This window comes from Hyalella azteca, unplaced genomic scaffold, assembly GCF_000764305.2.
Source record: "Hyalella azteca isolate HAZT.00-mixed unplaced genomic scaffold, Hazt_2.0.2 contig17652, whole genome shotgun sequence".
Taxonomy (NCBI): Eukaryota; Metazoa; Arthropoda; class Malacostraca; order Amphipoda; family Hyalellidae; genus Hyalella; species Hyalella azteca.
In genome coordinates, this window is record NW_025947428.1 from 137,411 (window position 1) to 152,047 (window position 14,637).

The window sequence follows — 14,637 nt, forward strand, 5'->3', positions numbered from 1 at the left end:
GCCTTTGATCAATTTAATGATACATAATTTATCAATATAAAGTCAATCCTGTCATCAATCAATCATAGAACATACTTTGTGTTCAGCAGCAGGAATATTGCAGAGGGCTCCTGCATGCAGCAGTAGAGGCAGGCAGCGGGAGTTGTCATTGGAGGCAGCGGCATGCAGAGGAGTGCGACCCAAACGGTCACAGCTGTTAAGGTGGGCCAACTCTGGACCATTCAACAGATCTTCTAAGAGCTCAGCATTATCCCAAAGTGCAGCCTGTACAATTACAAAGAAATTCATGAGCTTAGTGAGATGGTCAGAGATAAAAGCATATTGACACAGCTATTTATAATACAAATTCTTGCTTTCCTTATTTGGAAAATTTGTTCTCTGAGCAGAACTCAGCAGATAGCAAATAGCCCTCAAGTGCTAGTAGTAGTAAGCATATGCATATCTATTGGCATATATATTTTACCTAATAATATTTTCTACACATCATCATTTATTAAGGTTGAATGATCTTTGAAAATCATAAGAAGAGTGATGAAACACAGTTCATTTGCTCCTCATAATGCATTTTTAGGATAGATAATAGGTACCATCTATAAATTTAAAAAATACCGTAGTAACAAAAAAAAATTAGAATAACTTGAATTGTTGATTGTGCAGATCTTGTAGATGTAGAAAACAAGAGATTTTTCATAAATATGTTGATTGTTGATTCCAAATTCCAATTTCCTGAGCTCTTCAAATCCTATTCAATATCTTGTGTATGTAGCTGTGTACTTGTAGGTATCATGTTATTTTTTCATGTATGTTTATCAGTTTATGATTGATACTGATACTATGATAGTGTTCATAATACCTAGGTTAAAATTGGCTAGGTACTCATTCAAGTCATTGATATACTTATTTATACAATTATACATAGATATATAATAAATAAAAATTAATAAGAAGAATACCTGGTGCAATAATCGCCCCGGAAAATCTTCACTGTCATCTTCTTCAAAGGACATATGGCTCATCAGGGGCATCTTTCTTTATTTAAGACTGGTAAATGTAAAGTGTACTTTTCTTTGAAAATATTTTAGTAAAACACCAAAATCACATATTTTGTTGACATTTGAAATCTTATGGATTAACACCAATAATTGAACAAGATGGCTTTAATCACAGCTTGGAAAGAATATTTTTGCCATGGCTGTCTCCCATCAAATCTGACTGTCAGACTGAACCTGAAATGGTGAAACTTTGCTGGAGTCTGCAAGCAAATAACTCAATGAGTCTGGAAAATGGAAACCTACCTACAACAATAAACTAAACTTGCTAACTTGTGTCAAGTCAAGTTATGTGTTAGTATGACAGTTTATGTAGGTCCCTATTCCCTACCAGTTATTCGTTTAATATGATATTTGGTCAATGATTATTCAATAAATACAGACACTAGCAAACTTTTGTTTATCTAACACTAACAATAATAGTTGCAACGTTGGGTACATCAAAAGTCATTAGAATTAGAAAGTTCAGAGTAGTTCTAACGACAGGCGACACAGACACAGATCAGTCAACAATTTGTTAGCTTTCCAACTAACAAAGCCTACAGAGAAAATGTCATAAATTATTGGAATTTGGAAACTAGTATAATTTCACTCGTAGACTCAAATAAATGTATATGAGATTCAAAAAACAATTAATCAGCGTTAAATTGCAGTTTTAATGTCATTCAATAGCTGTGACATTTTGCCAATGAATTCCTATAAGTCGGAACATAAGAAAATCCGTTGAGGCAGAAATGGTCGTGCGTTCGTCGATCGGTGTAATCATCCACTTCCACTCTAGACTCTACAGGAATTATACAGGTAAAAAACTATTCGAAATGATGATGTGGTGCAAATATTTATAAATTATCACATGATTATGATAATTAATATATGAGCAATGTATCAGACCTCCAAGAAATGACCAAATAATAGAAGAACCTATCACTATCAGCAATCTAAAATATATTTATTGTATTGCAAGTTACTTATCATCGTGTGATTAAAATTTTGCTTGATTATATCGCTTAATAAGTTTATACTTGAAGCCTACAAAATTATTCATGTATTACGTTATGATTGCAACACATAAAATTTTAGTTTCATTTCTGTTTAAGAGTTTAGTGTAGCACTGGGCACTGGCCAGTGCCATAGTGGCAAAGCAGAGAGGTTTTTAGACTCTCCCTCAAGTTCATTTTTGAGTCCTATAAGTAGACCAGTAATGTATCCTGGATACCAGCATTATCATACTTAAGAAATTGGTTTAAATCTTGAGTAAATAAGGAAATTCAAAATGAACTGATTCTAAAAAGCTCTGGTTTGCCACTATGCTGGCCACTGGCGGCCACAGTGAGTCTGTAGCACAGTGAGACACTGTGACAGACAGCTAAGACACTAAAGACAGTATAGGGTGGCCTAGGCTAGCAGAAGCAGTCTCTAACTCTCACTCCAAGACTGAAGACTCCAGTGAGTCCACTCTGAAATGACTGAATGAGTCTGAATCTCCTTCATAAAAAGCAATTTAGAACATAAAATATGAACTTGATCATAATAAAGAAGATCGCGCATAGTTGCGGTCATGTCAAAGCGGTCAGACTGTATATTAACACGTGCTGAACTTACAGTAGAGACAAATTTTATTGTTGCCGTTTGACTAATTAAGGGAAAAATTAGAGATTTGGGGTAACACGTGCATAAACTTTGTAAATAAATTCGCATTCGCACCTCGTAAATGGCTTTTCATGGCCGAGATATGGAATTCACGGCTGGCAAATCCATAAAACCACGGCTCGAAAAATTCAGTCGCGGCTCGCCAAGTAGATATATTCCATACTAGTATATGGCCTTGAGGGTCAAGATCTTGAATAGATACCCTATTAAAGATGTTGGATTGGTCAATCAAAGTTTTTAAATTTTAATCTCATTTCCATAAAATATAGATATATTAGATTCAATATTGTACAATTCCATTCAAAATATTAGGCATCTCTTATTTGCTTCTGCAAGTTCAAGTTCTACTGTCAGCTGTGGAATATATCTACCAACTACCATTGAATTTGAAGGTTGGGAACTGGCCGAACTGCAATGCAAATAGAGCTTTTCCATCATTTTAAAAGCTGTAAAATTCCTGCTGGGAAGGATGAATTATATTTGTCTAATTGTTGTCTAAAGTGCACAAACGTGCCAAATGCCTAATAAGATTTGAAGTTTTGAACCAAATGTAACAAAAAATTGATCACTTAGTCTTACGTTACCTCAGGCTCATACGAGCAGGAGAGATTTTTCAGAATCGGTCAATTTTAAATTTCCTTGTTTAATAAAAATTTAGGTCATCCAATTTCTTATGTATGATAATGCTAGCAGTGGCATCTAATCTATGATACTTTAATGGTCTAGTACTTAATAGTTAATAACTTATAGGGACTCAATAGTGAACTTGGGGGAGAGTCTAAAAAACTCTCTGCTTTTCCACTATGCCGGCCCAAGCCACAAGTTGAAAAATTTCAATCTAGTCTATGATCATGGTTATACTTATATATACCGTCAAACGGGGTAAAAAGGGACAGTTTTGAGCGTTTTTTGTTAATAACTTATTACCATGAAACATTTCACGAACAAGTTTAGGCTCATTTTATACGTAGCTCTTGGCGAGGGCTATCAAATGGCATCTTCAAAAAAATCCCATATGCTATTTGTAAGGTGCTAATATTACAATCTCTTACTGCATTCTTGAAATTTTTTATGAATTGGTAATTGCTTGCCAAAAGTTTCTTCACATATTATATCTTCCATGTTCCAGGTCATCTCTTTTTATTTTTTTGTATCAATATTTGTAAAATTTTCTGGCACCAGATATTTTTCATGTATTTTTAGTAAAATAAATTATTTTTTCAGGGTGATGAAATGGCATTTGAAAATAAAAATCCTGGAATAGATTCCTGGCATCCTCCTGAAGGACTAAGATTTGATACACAGTCAGTCAATGTTTCTAATTCTCTGCTTGAGTTGAGGAGCCAGGAGGATAACACAGAAGGTGTGGACTATGAAGCTCATCCAGGTTTAAATACAGCTGACCTAAACTTACAACATGAAGAAATTGTTGTGAACAATTTTGTGGAGCAAGAACTTCCTGCTCCTGGAAGTGAAGATGAACAACAGGCAAGAAAATCTGTCAGCATTGACATTTCATTGTCAACCAATGGAAATTCTGAAGATGAAGTTTTGGTAATGGATGCCTGCAATCCCCAAACAGTAGATAATTTTAGTTCTGGAATAATTGGCACCTCATCAACATTACAACCTCTTGTTGCTAATTCCCTGCCAAAAATATCACTTGGGATAAAAGCAATTACCACTAAAAAATGTGGGCCTCATTCAAGTTACTTTATCTGCTCTGCTGATGGCTGCACATCCACAAGTAAAGACCATCTGCTGTTTCCTTTCCCTAAAGCTCCAAGGGTTGCCCTCTTGTGGCTGCAGCTTATTGGCAAGCAAAATTTAGTACATCATCTTGGTGTTAATGGATCAGTTCCAAACAACTTCTTACTTTGTGAGAACCATTTTGATGATGATCAGTTCATAGAATGTTCTGATAACAAGCTGATTAAAAAAACTGCCATGCCCTCTCGTTTTCTAACCAACCCATCTGTGAAAACTGATAAAATACCTCAAGGAGCTCAAGCAGAAAACTCTTCTCTCATATCAACCATTAGTAAAAAATCTCAAAAACCTCATCAAAATACATCTTCAGTGGCTTCTAGAAAGGACAGAACAGCTGAATTTCATTCACAAGATAATATTCAAGAGGAATATTCTGTTACAGCACGAAGAAGATTTTTGGGTGATGACACACACAATTTACAAGCTGTTCACAGCATTCCTGTCTTCTGTAGTAAGTTTCAATAATTATTTTTCTCACTCTTGAATCATGCAGCTCACTATTAGTCTGTGAAACAAAATTTAACTTCAAGTTTTTTTAGTAGTAGTTTCTTCAATCTTGATAACCATGTAAATGATACAGTGAATACTCAAATGAAAATGAAGCATTAAATGTGCAGTAATTTTTGTAAACTTTATTATATCCTGTCTTCCACAGTTGATGACTTTGGGAGTGGAGAAGAGTTGGTGGGAAGTATTCTTCCTAAAGGTAATCTATTAATCCATTATCCTATTTGAGTATAATGCAGTAATGAACTCTGAATTAAATGTTTTATTGCTACAAACTGTCAATGCTTTTATATATTTTAATACCCTCTTCTTGAAAATGTATATTCTAGGTTGAATTTACTGCAGATTATCATCTTAGTTATGCTTTTTATTCATAAATTTTATTGCTCACATTTTGAAATTCAATTACTGGTTTTTAAGTTGTTAAGTTCCCAACCTACTTTCATAAAGAAGTGAATTTTTTTTAGATAAACCCATTTAAGTCAACTTGGCTGTTTAAGTGTTATAACAGTTTTATAATATGCTTCTAACTTATTTGTGTTAACTCCACTGTGCAGTGGCTGTAGTTTCGTTGATTCCTCTACAATCATCTTCATTCACTCTGGAGTTTTGTGTCGAGAATAATCTAGGTCTAAAGTCCGCCCAGTGCTGCAAAGCTGCCGTGAAGCATCTTGAGAGTATTGGCAGACTTGCTACTGAAGATCAGAGCATCAGCATTAAACGCATAATTGCTCTACAGTCAAATAATCTGGCTAAACTCAGTTCTGTAGACTTACGTAGACCAGAGTTCATTGATCAACAAATCTACTTCATCAAGTCTGAGCCCTCCACCTCAGTTGGTGATATTAAACCACATCAGGAAGAATTGTTTGCTGCAAAGGGTAAGATCAATTTATGACCTAACTGAGTGATACCAATATTATACCTCCATGAAACAGTGGTTATTTATCTCATTTACTTGCTTCAAATATGGAAAGTGGTGTCCTTTGATTGCAGCATGTTTTATTCTAGGAATAGTTGTTCTATTTTTTTCATTTCTAACTTTGAATGAATTACAATTATTTAAATTCATGTCATACATGAAGCTGTGATTTTTCCACTGTTTATAGGTGGGATGAGAAGGTGCGTTGTTGCCGAGTGCCGGCCTGACAAAGACACAGTGCTGTTCCCATTTCCAGTCAACGAAGACTTGTGAGTGAATAGCAAAGAATTACGTTCTTCCATTCACACCAATGATTTTATCTTGAAACTATGTTTGTCATAAATATCGTATGACGGTAGATTTTCGTTTTAGATGATGTGTGGAAAATTTGATGAAATGTTGCTGTAACGTTACTGAATGAGAGTTTTTCATATGTTTAAGCGATTTACAGAAAGCTTGTACTGTCAGGAAAGCATTCATTTTTTCCACTTCCCAAGGAGCCGTGAGCACCGTGACCTGCTAGTCAGATTCCTAAGTGTTTCTTCGCTAAGTCGAGACCACGTAACTCCACTATCGTAAAGGACCAACATATACATTTTTTTTGCTGCTCAAGCCATTTAATTCCTATGGTTTCTTATAACAAAGAATGTATAAATTTGTTGCTAAATTACTCGCATTGGAAATATGCTGCTTATGTGGTGTGTGTTCTTTATGCATTTTTTCAGTACAGCAGTCGTATAATAATTTTTATTCTGGTATTCTTGGTCATGGATATTTGGGTTAAAAAATAATCTATTCCAAGTACGGAGTGCAACTTCCTTTCAACAATCGTTTCTTTAAAGGGCAGCGTATCAAGGCATGCGTAGACAACCTACCTGAGCCCCTTAAATGTCGGCTGGGGACTGATTTATGGGGCGGGCCGCGGGTGGAGGCAAGTGGTCTGCACCACCTGCTGTTTCCTTTGCCTCAACTGCTGCTTCCTTTCGACAACTGAGAACGAAATCTCACTTGTATATCGCTTATTTTACTCCATTATTTTCTTCCTCCATAGACGGCCGGCGGTCGGCCAGAGCCTATAAGCTACGGCCGGTCCTGGCAATTAACCACCATAATACGGCCTGTTACCTCAGTGACAGAAATGTGGTAAAGTAAAAAGAGACTCAGAGGGGAGATAACGACCATCAGTGTGATTTGTTTCACAGCCTTGTCCTCTTCATAGAGTTTCATGCAGTTCATGCCTCGCTGAGCCACCCTCTTACCGGTTCTGGAATATCTATCTAAATTGCGAATCGCAATTTGGTTTGATCAATCAAACCATAAAATCAAATGGTTTGATATCGCAGGTGCCGCGCGTGGTTGGAGAACATGGATGATCCGAGCCTGCTTGAGCTGTGTCACAGAGACGGCTACAGCTACTGCCACGAAGCCCTGCATCTGTGCTGTAAACACTTCCAACCCAACTGTTACATCACCAGACGGGCCAGGCTCAAGTAAACATGCTTTTAGTGTGCTGGACATACCGAACTAATCCTATGTATTTTTGGATGTTATTTTACAGGGAAATCTAAGTTACCGATGTAACTTATGAAGTTTGAAAGAGACAAGCAATATTAGGGCTTATCTCTTATTTATTTATATCTTATTATTTTTGAACCCAAAGAGTTTCCAACTGATAATTTATCAGTTGGAAACTTTTAATAAAAAGTTTACATATTTTTTGTTACTGTCCACCGTTTGCAAATGATAGGCTGGGTAAGCATGGAAAAATTAATATCGCCATCTCATTTACGAGTGGAGTAAAGTCCAGCCTAATTTGTGGAGAAACTCATAGGGAAAAGCCGGGCCTGTTCGAAGCCTCGCTGTTCTCAATCAGAGCCTTAAGCTTACTTGTGGCGTGCAGTTCCCTGTCACATTAGCACTCGTAGCATCTAGTAAGTACAGCAATGTCTTCGAAGGACCTTACGGACCGATGTGTCAGTGAAGGGTGACATTTAACCCATAAGACTGTTAGGCATCCGTCAAGTATTCAATGTTTTATGAAGATATTGTCAACTTTTGTGTCATTTTCTTTGGTTTTAAATTCTTGGTGAATTGCAATTCGAGCCGTCAAGTGATGCTCCTATCAACAATTTACCTCAGATGCTCCCAACAATAGTGCTCGTGGCTTAAAATTGCTATTTCGAAAAAACATTTCACTTATGTACAATTTTAATTTACCTAATATTAAAACTACTACAGCTCGTCTATTCCAAATCTATTATATTCACCAGACTCATCCCAAACGCCGTGCCTACAATATTCAGGCACGGCCGGCTGAGCTACCCCTGCCGTTATGTCTCATGGAGACCTTCTCCTTCCGACCTCCGATGTGACCACGACGACTGCATGGAGGTGGCAAGCAGGCCTTGGCAGTCAGCAGAAGAGGCGCGGTATCTTCAAAAGCGAAGGCGATGGTTAGAAAGAATGAAGATTTTAGCTATGGAGGCTTCCTGCCGCGAGTCCCCTCTGAGTGTACATAAGAGAAGGCGCGTGGTCTCGCACTTGAGTTCTGAAGTCCCCGACTGCAGCAATAATTATCTGGGTGATGAAGCTGCGGATGAAGATGATGAGTCTATCGTTCAACTGCCAGGTGGAGGCTCTCAAGTACTAAAAATCGAACGACGTTGGAACAATCCTACTGAGGATGAGATGAGTGAACTCGACAATGATTTTGAAGACCCGGCGCTTCTAAAGAAGGCCATCAAAAGATTCTGTGACGAACAAGTGTCCCTGACAGTCAAGAGGAAACGAACTGAGTAAGTTTTGAACGAACACCTTGTGATTCTCTGTAACTCATCAGCTGCCTTTTAGACAGTCGAATCTGTTGCTCTCGTTCTTCTCTGAAGATTTTGATCTCGACTATCAATCCATTTTTTTGGTAAACATAATACGTTCCTTGTTTGTTCCTAGTATCCATCTCAGTTGTCAATCAATATAAACCCTGATTCCATTTTGTAGTTGCTAGTACTATTTTCCATTTACTTATAATTTGTGCATTGTTTCCATACGTTTTCATGCAGTCGTACCGAAATCCTGTTTCGCTGCATACTGATAATAAAATATTTTATCTATCCGAGTATCTAATATTTTTTTGACAAGGAAATATTCTGCCAATCAATCTTAGTCACGACTGCTTGTCAGTACAAATCTTCTGTATGAATAGGTAACAAGTGCCTTGAAGAAATTTATCCTAATTAAAAGCTGATAAGAACTAAAGCATTTGTTCCGTTATCAGTGCCAGGGTTCGACGTAGGATTACACCCCGAAATTCTGGCCCAAAACAACGAAAGCCTCGATCAATTTACCCACTGCGCGATGAGTCAGGTGAATATATTTGAATTATTGAAACTTGTGCAGTCTGATTGAGCATTTCTTCCTGAAATGCACCGCAGAAATAGTTTGAGAATTTTTTTAAAACCTAATTCTATGTTATTCATTAGAGACGCATCGTAGCATTGCGATGTCAGGGTATCAATTTTCGAGTAAAAAATTTCACTTTTTTCCATGGCGGGAAATGCGTTCTCGTAGTGTCATGTTCTTTTGCATGTTTTGAGATGTTTCGTCCAGCTCCATCAAATGAACTTGATCATAAAATTATGGTTGCCTTCATGCAACTTTGTTCACGTTATTTTTTATATCCTCAGGGCGTTCACTTCTCTTTTATCTGTCCTTTTTAGCGCATTTTCTCATTTATGGAAAAAATGCCCTATTGTACTCGTCATGTCCGTCCGTCCGTCCGTCATTCTGTCTGTCTGTCCGTCCGTGACTTCACGTTTTCGTCGACGAGAAAATGAGCCCTCCGTGACCGTCACTCACTGCAGTGAGTACTGAGTTATATTTTTTTCAGTGATGTAATGCTACGAAATTTCAATTTACAGAGAAAAAAGTGGACATGGCGCAGCTCGCAGATCTGGACGCTGAAGTATCACAACTACGCGCTCAACTGAACCTTCTGAACACGGAGCATATGCGCCTGCGCAGCGCAATCTTCCGTGTGAGCAAGAACGTGGAAATGGAGGAACAGATGCCGCTGCGTCACTTCCTTACTCCTAAAGATGCATTTGATGCTTGCAAGCGCAAGCTAGACCCGTGCACCTATGGATTTATGAACCATCAACAAAGTCACTACACTAAACCGCACTGGGACACCCGCTCTGCAAAAATTCCCATTCTGATATCCCGCTGTAGTGTGAAAGTCTGGGACGTTCTTCAAACGCTCTTTAAGTTGCCCTGTAAAGCTAGTCTCTTCAAATACAAAGCTCTAGCTAGGAAAGATCCTTCGATATTCGAGAATTCAGCGCTCATGAACGAACTTGTACAGAAAACTTACAAAAGTCGCTTCAAGAGAGCCAGACCGCGTCAGTACACTAAGAAGAATTCTCTGACTGGGCTCACAGTGTCCAGTGTCTTACAGAACTACATCATGAAACACGAGATCGTGCCGGAAGTTTAGATCCATTGGCCGCTGTGATAGAAACTCTTTGCTTATTGACATGATATGAGCCCTAAGACGATCATAAAAACACATTGCCTGTCTCCATTTGGATGTTACTTCCAAACGACGCATGATGATTGCCTTCATATATTTTAGTTAGTCTTTGTTTCTAGATCGGTTATGTTGACTGCGTTTTTTTGGTTAAAAAACTTGCAAGTTATGTCATATTTACATCAGTCAGTGTTGGGTTGTGCAATGTTGAAAACCATATTTGATTTCAATTTGCTGATAACCTGCCTTTGTCTTTACCATTATTCATAGTCAGATACTGCATTGGCTTGTTTAACTACCCTGGGTGTGGTTTAGCTATCATAGCCTTGCTGTGGTTTAGCTATCATAGCCTTGCTGTGGTTTTACATTGTTGTCAGCCAGCCCTCCGATGACCCGCTGAACGACGCCAGGGAGCACGTGACGGCGATCAAACTTACTGTTCCGCTAAATATAGTCGCTTATTTTCTTCCCTTTTCGTTGAATCCGCAACAGGGAGCTAATTTTCAACTATGTCTACCCCATAGTTAATGTTACTATAATCGTAGAATTCTCATTTCACGTCTGTTAATTAATCCTTTAGATTCTAAAGCATCAATTTAACTTACGAATTTCACGATCGAATCTGAATTAGTAATTTAGTATGGCAGAAATTGCCATTGCGTCTAGGTGATCCGTAGTTATAACTGAGGAGTTTTCTTCGTGAATAACTGTAAATCTATAAAATATTATACCTATTATTATCATTATTAATAATATTATAGATATTAAAATTAGTTTAATCATCACATTTAACTGGATTCCACTTTGATTTAATAAAATAAGTGAAATTGTAAATATTTCATTGCCGATGTCAGTCACTGATGGTGTAATGTGAGTTGCACTGTTGTAGTTGACACTCCGAGTAATAAGTATCATCCGAGGTGACTGTTCAGTGAGCGATGATGTTGCGGCAAGAGAGATGTGGCACACAGGCGATCAAGTTTTTCTTCTCACCCTCTCACTCCGACCATTTTTGTGTGTAAATCTTGAATTAAAATTAACGCGAAACGCAAGGTTTAAAAATTTACTTGTGCAGGGTAGACACAGTCGTGAATCCCGTCGTAATTTATAATTCTTTTGCTTGGATATTTAATATGTCACGCGAATTCAAATCGACGCGGAACGAGGACGTACGAGAAGATCATTCACGGCTCACAAGGCCTTCATGACGACCATCATGTTCTCTTCAGGCCTCTGCGTTCCCGGGGACATCTTGTATTTTATTTCTTCGAATCCCTCGGCGATGTCCAGCTGGAAGTTGAGAACGATCTTTGCGATTGCCAACTTGATTCCCATCAGCGCAAATCTCTGAGCTGGAAACATGTGCTGCAATTAGCTGTTTTGTTTTTTCTGTTGCTTTTTCATCAACTATTTCTGTAATAATTGTCTCTTTTACTTATTTGAACACCAAACTAGTATTTTAATTCTTAAGTCCTGACAAAATTAAAAGTCTGATTTGGGTATGTTGACCTTGTAAGTGTAATTTACGTCTCAATTATTAGTTAACAAGCGATATTCCTTCGACACTTGGCCGTCGGAGAAGCTGAACAGTTGCTGAAGAGTATGTCATTACTATCCTACCCTAACAATATTTAGAATCGCCCCAGCTTCTGGTAATCCAAATCAGAAGCTGCCGCTTCTGTAAATTTTCTCTGGGTAGGTGACCAGGGACAACGAAAGCAACTATCAATGACCTTACTCACCGATGCACATCCTAGGACCCATCCCAAACGGCAGGTAGGCCCCGGATGGAATCTTTTCCTTGTTGCCGGACAGAAATCGCTCGGGCTTGAACTGCTCCGGGTCAGGGTAGTATTCCTCATCGCGGTGCAGGGACCAGATTGGTACCGACACCATCATCCCCTCGGGCACGGTGATAGAGCTTCCTGGGATTCTGCAAATAGTTACAAGAATAAACTAAATAGTGATTGTTTGAATGAGAAGGGTTTATGTAAATGTTTAGGTCAACTTACTACACGTCATCCTAACATCCGCTGATGAAACAAGCGGCTGCCAAAAATTTTAGATTTAATCAGACGAACCTATCATTATCGATTATAAAATAAAACAAATTTTTAATTGTAGGGGGTCTCTATGCTTGAATTACATTTTATATGCTAAAGGTAATTCCTGGAATTTCTCGCACGTACAAAGCCTAATAGAAACTAACATAATCAAATTTCATTACAGTTAATGATTTCATTATTTAGACTTCAGGCTACCCAAATTATCTTGAGCGTGTGAGAACATAAACGTAATGTGATGATTATTGTAGGGATTTTGCTAGCTGAGATTTATCCTGATTTTTATTGGACAAATTGATACTGACGTGTAGGTCTTAGTGCAGCGCCGCTCGGTGAAGGTGGTCGGTGGAAACAGACGGAGGGCTTCTGCGAACAATACCGCAATGTTTATGATTTTATTATTTCATTATGCAAACGTTCGAAAAAGAGCTTATCAAGTAATTTAAATGACTGTATTTGAATCTCATAATACAAACGTTTGATTACAAGCAAGTGATAATAATTAATCTTGAATTATCCCATCATGACAGGTACAGGCAGTTCAGGAGGTCAACTAGTTTGTGATTATACTAATAATTAATAATAATGTTTTGTCAGGCAATATCTGAAGTGCGGCGCCAGCACATCAAGAAAATTAACACTAATATTTGAGTATTCTTTTTAATCAAAAGATTATCCTTGAACTCAACTTATTGCTACTAACCTGCCACGAATGCATCTAGATAGGGTGCCTCCATGATGTCTTGGTACGTGATGTCTTCTGCGGTCCCTAAAGCGGCGAGCTCGGTCCTGACTTTTTGTTGGCAACTCGTGTACTTGGCAAGGCAGTGCACTGCTGTTGTCAACGAGTTCGATGTGGTGTCGTAGCCTGCCACGATGAACAACAGGGACTGAGCCACGATCGAGTTATCCGACAGTTCTGTAATTTGAAACCCCAGATTAAATGCAGTGTTCAAACTTTCTATAACAGACACGAGTTCGCAGCTGAGAAAGATCGCTCACAATTGAGGAAATGATTTGAACAATACATTAACCGTGTCTTTAATGGTCCTTAATGTCTGGAGATCAAGCTGCATGAGGTCACCTCTCGCAGTTACGTTCGTTGTTGGAAGTCTGTAAGTCAAATCATCAGTCACGTAGGACTATCGAAATCCGTGTGTGAGTGTACGCTGGAGGCAGCTAAGCGCAGATTAACACTTAAAAAATTGAAGATTATATTAAAAGTAAATGCAATTCCTTTTTTCTTTGAGCAAAATTGGTATGGTACCTAATTAGTGTATGGAGACGGTTAGAATAAATATCAATTCACTTACTATATTTATGCGGTCGTGCCAGGTTTTGTTCGTCATTAGAATCCCTTGCCTCCAGCATTAAGTCAACGAAGTCCCCTCGCTTGGGACTCCCCTGCCGTGCGGCGATGGTCTGTCTCAGGGATGCTGCCAAGGAGTTGATCTGGGGAGTTGACAAGTTGACGCCGAGCCGTTTGGCAAGCTTCGGGAAAAGCACCATAATGAGAAATCGTGCCATCCTCGTTTTACTCGTTTTGAACAACGCCCTGGCATTATCTACGAAAGCCGAGTTTTCGTTTTTCAACGAATTTATCTCCATGCCAAATGCGCATGATCCAATGACATCCATGGCGAAGCTCCCAAAGAGCGAAGGCATCGTGATCCGAGACAAATGATCTCTCTGGTCGCGACAGGCCTTCACGAGTTGGTCTGCCTTCTCTGCCACCAAGTGGAACATGTTTTTCATTTTGCCTGACGTGAACGTGGGAGTCAAGACTGACCGAATTCCTTTCCAATGGTTTCCCGTTACGGTCGTTAGCATCTCATCCAGAATTTCATCGTTAAAATGAAACGTACGTCTGTCAACAAAATGATCGAAGTCTTTAATGAGCACGGATTGGACGAGGCTCGGTGACAGAACTGTGAGTGAGGGCGTCAGCCAGTCGTACAAGCCGATCATTCCTTCGTGTTTGTGTTCCTTGTAAGCCTGAAAATATTTAGAGATTTCCAATAATTTTGGCCATTGTAGCGGCTAATGTAGCGCGCTACATTTTACTGTAGCGGTAGCGGTAGCGCCCGTTATAATATAGTGGGTGTAGCGGTAGCGGTAGCGCCCGCTACATTTAGAGCATGTAGCGGTAGC

At 38.6% G+C, this 14,637-nt stretch overlaps 3 protein-coding genes across 3 annotated transcripts in view; 1 reads left to right on the forward strand and 2 right to left on the reverse strand.

The window, feature by feature from the left end:
* Positions 1–1,252, reverse strand: part of LOC108672099 (leucine-rich repeat serine/threonine-protein kinase 1) — a 58,220-nt gene extending 56,968 nt beyond the window's left edge. The window contains exons 1-2 of the mRNA XM_047885332.1: positions 954–1,252; positions 76–264 (exon numbers count right to left, since the gene is read on the reverse strand). Coding sequence (XP_047741288.1) covers positions 76–264; positions 954–1,025 — 261 coding nt within the window. The 5' untranslated portion in view covers positions 1,026–1,252. The remainder of the gene's footprint in view (positions 1–75; positions 265–953) is intronic.
* A 537-nt stretch (positions 1,253–1,789) lies between these two features.
* On the forward strand, positions 1,790–11,251 carry LOC108672105. The gene is made up of 9 exons (XM_018159728.2): positions 1,790–1,850; positions 3,924–4,920; positions 5,125–5,175; positions 5,534–5,857; positions 6,086–6,167; positions 7,242–7,388; positions 8,169–8,693; positions 9,173–9,261; positions 9,816–11,251. Exons 2-9 carry the CDS (start codon positions 3,933–3,935, stop codon positions 10,388–10,390), a joined length of 2,781 nt encoding a protein of 926 aa, XP_018015217.1. The 5' UTR covers positions 1,790–1,850; positions 3,924–3,932; the 3' UTR covers positions 10,391–11,251.
* A 221-nt stretch (positions 11,252–11,472) lies between these two features.
* Positions 11,473–14,477, reverse strand: LOC108672106 (cytochrome P450 3A24-like). Its single transcript, XM_018159729.2, has 5 exons — positions 13,800–14,477; positions 13,190–13,405; positions 12,792–12,852; positions 12,166–12,356; positions 11,473–11,775 (listed from the first exon to the last, which is right to left on the reverse strand). Exons 1-5 carry the CDS (start codon positions 14,452–14,454, stop codon positions 11,615–11,617), a joined length of 1,284 nt encoding a protein of 427 aa, XP_018015218.1. The 5' UTR covers positions 14,455–14,477; the 3' UTR covers positions 11,473–11,614.
* Between the last annotated feature and the right edge of the window lie 160 nt (positions 14,478–14,637).

Bases quoted from the DNA above. Each gene is read 5' to 3' on its own strand.
- LOC108672105 (XM_018159728.2), top strand. From the start codon at position 3,933: ATGGCATTTGAAAATAAAAATCCTGGAATAGATTCCTGGCATCCTCCT. The intron at 5,176-5,533 runs GTAATCTATTAA...TCCACTGTGCAG, and splicing joins GGGAAGTATTCTTCCTAAAG to TGGCTGTAGTTTCGTTGATT. The intron at 7,389-8,168 runs GTAAACATGCTT...TATATTCACCAG, and splicing joins ACCAGACGGGCCAGGCTCAA to ACTCATCCCAAACGCCGTGC.
- LOC108672106 (XM_018159729.2), bottom strand. From the start codon at position 14,454: ATGATCGGCTTGTACGACTGGCTGACGCCCTCACTCACAGTTCTGTCA. The intron at 12,357-12,791 runs GTCAGTATCAAT...AACTATTTGCAG, and splicing joins CGCTGCACTAAGACCTACAC to AATCCCAGGAAGCTCTATCA. The intron at 11,776-12,165 runs GTGAGTAAGGTC...ACATGTTTCCAG, and splicing joins GGGTCCTAGGATGTGCATCG to CTCAGAGATTTGCGCTGATG.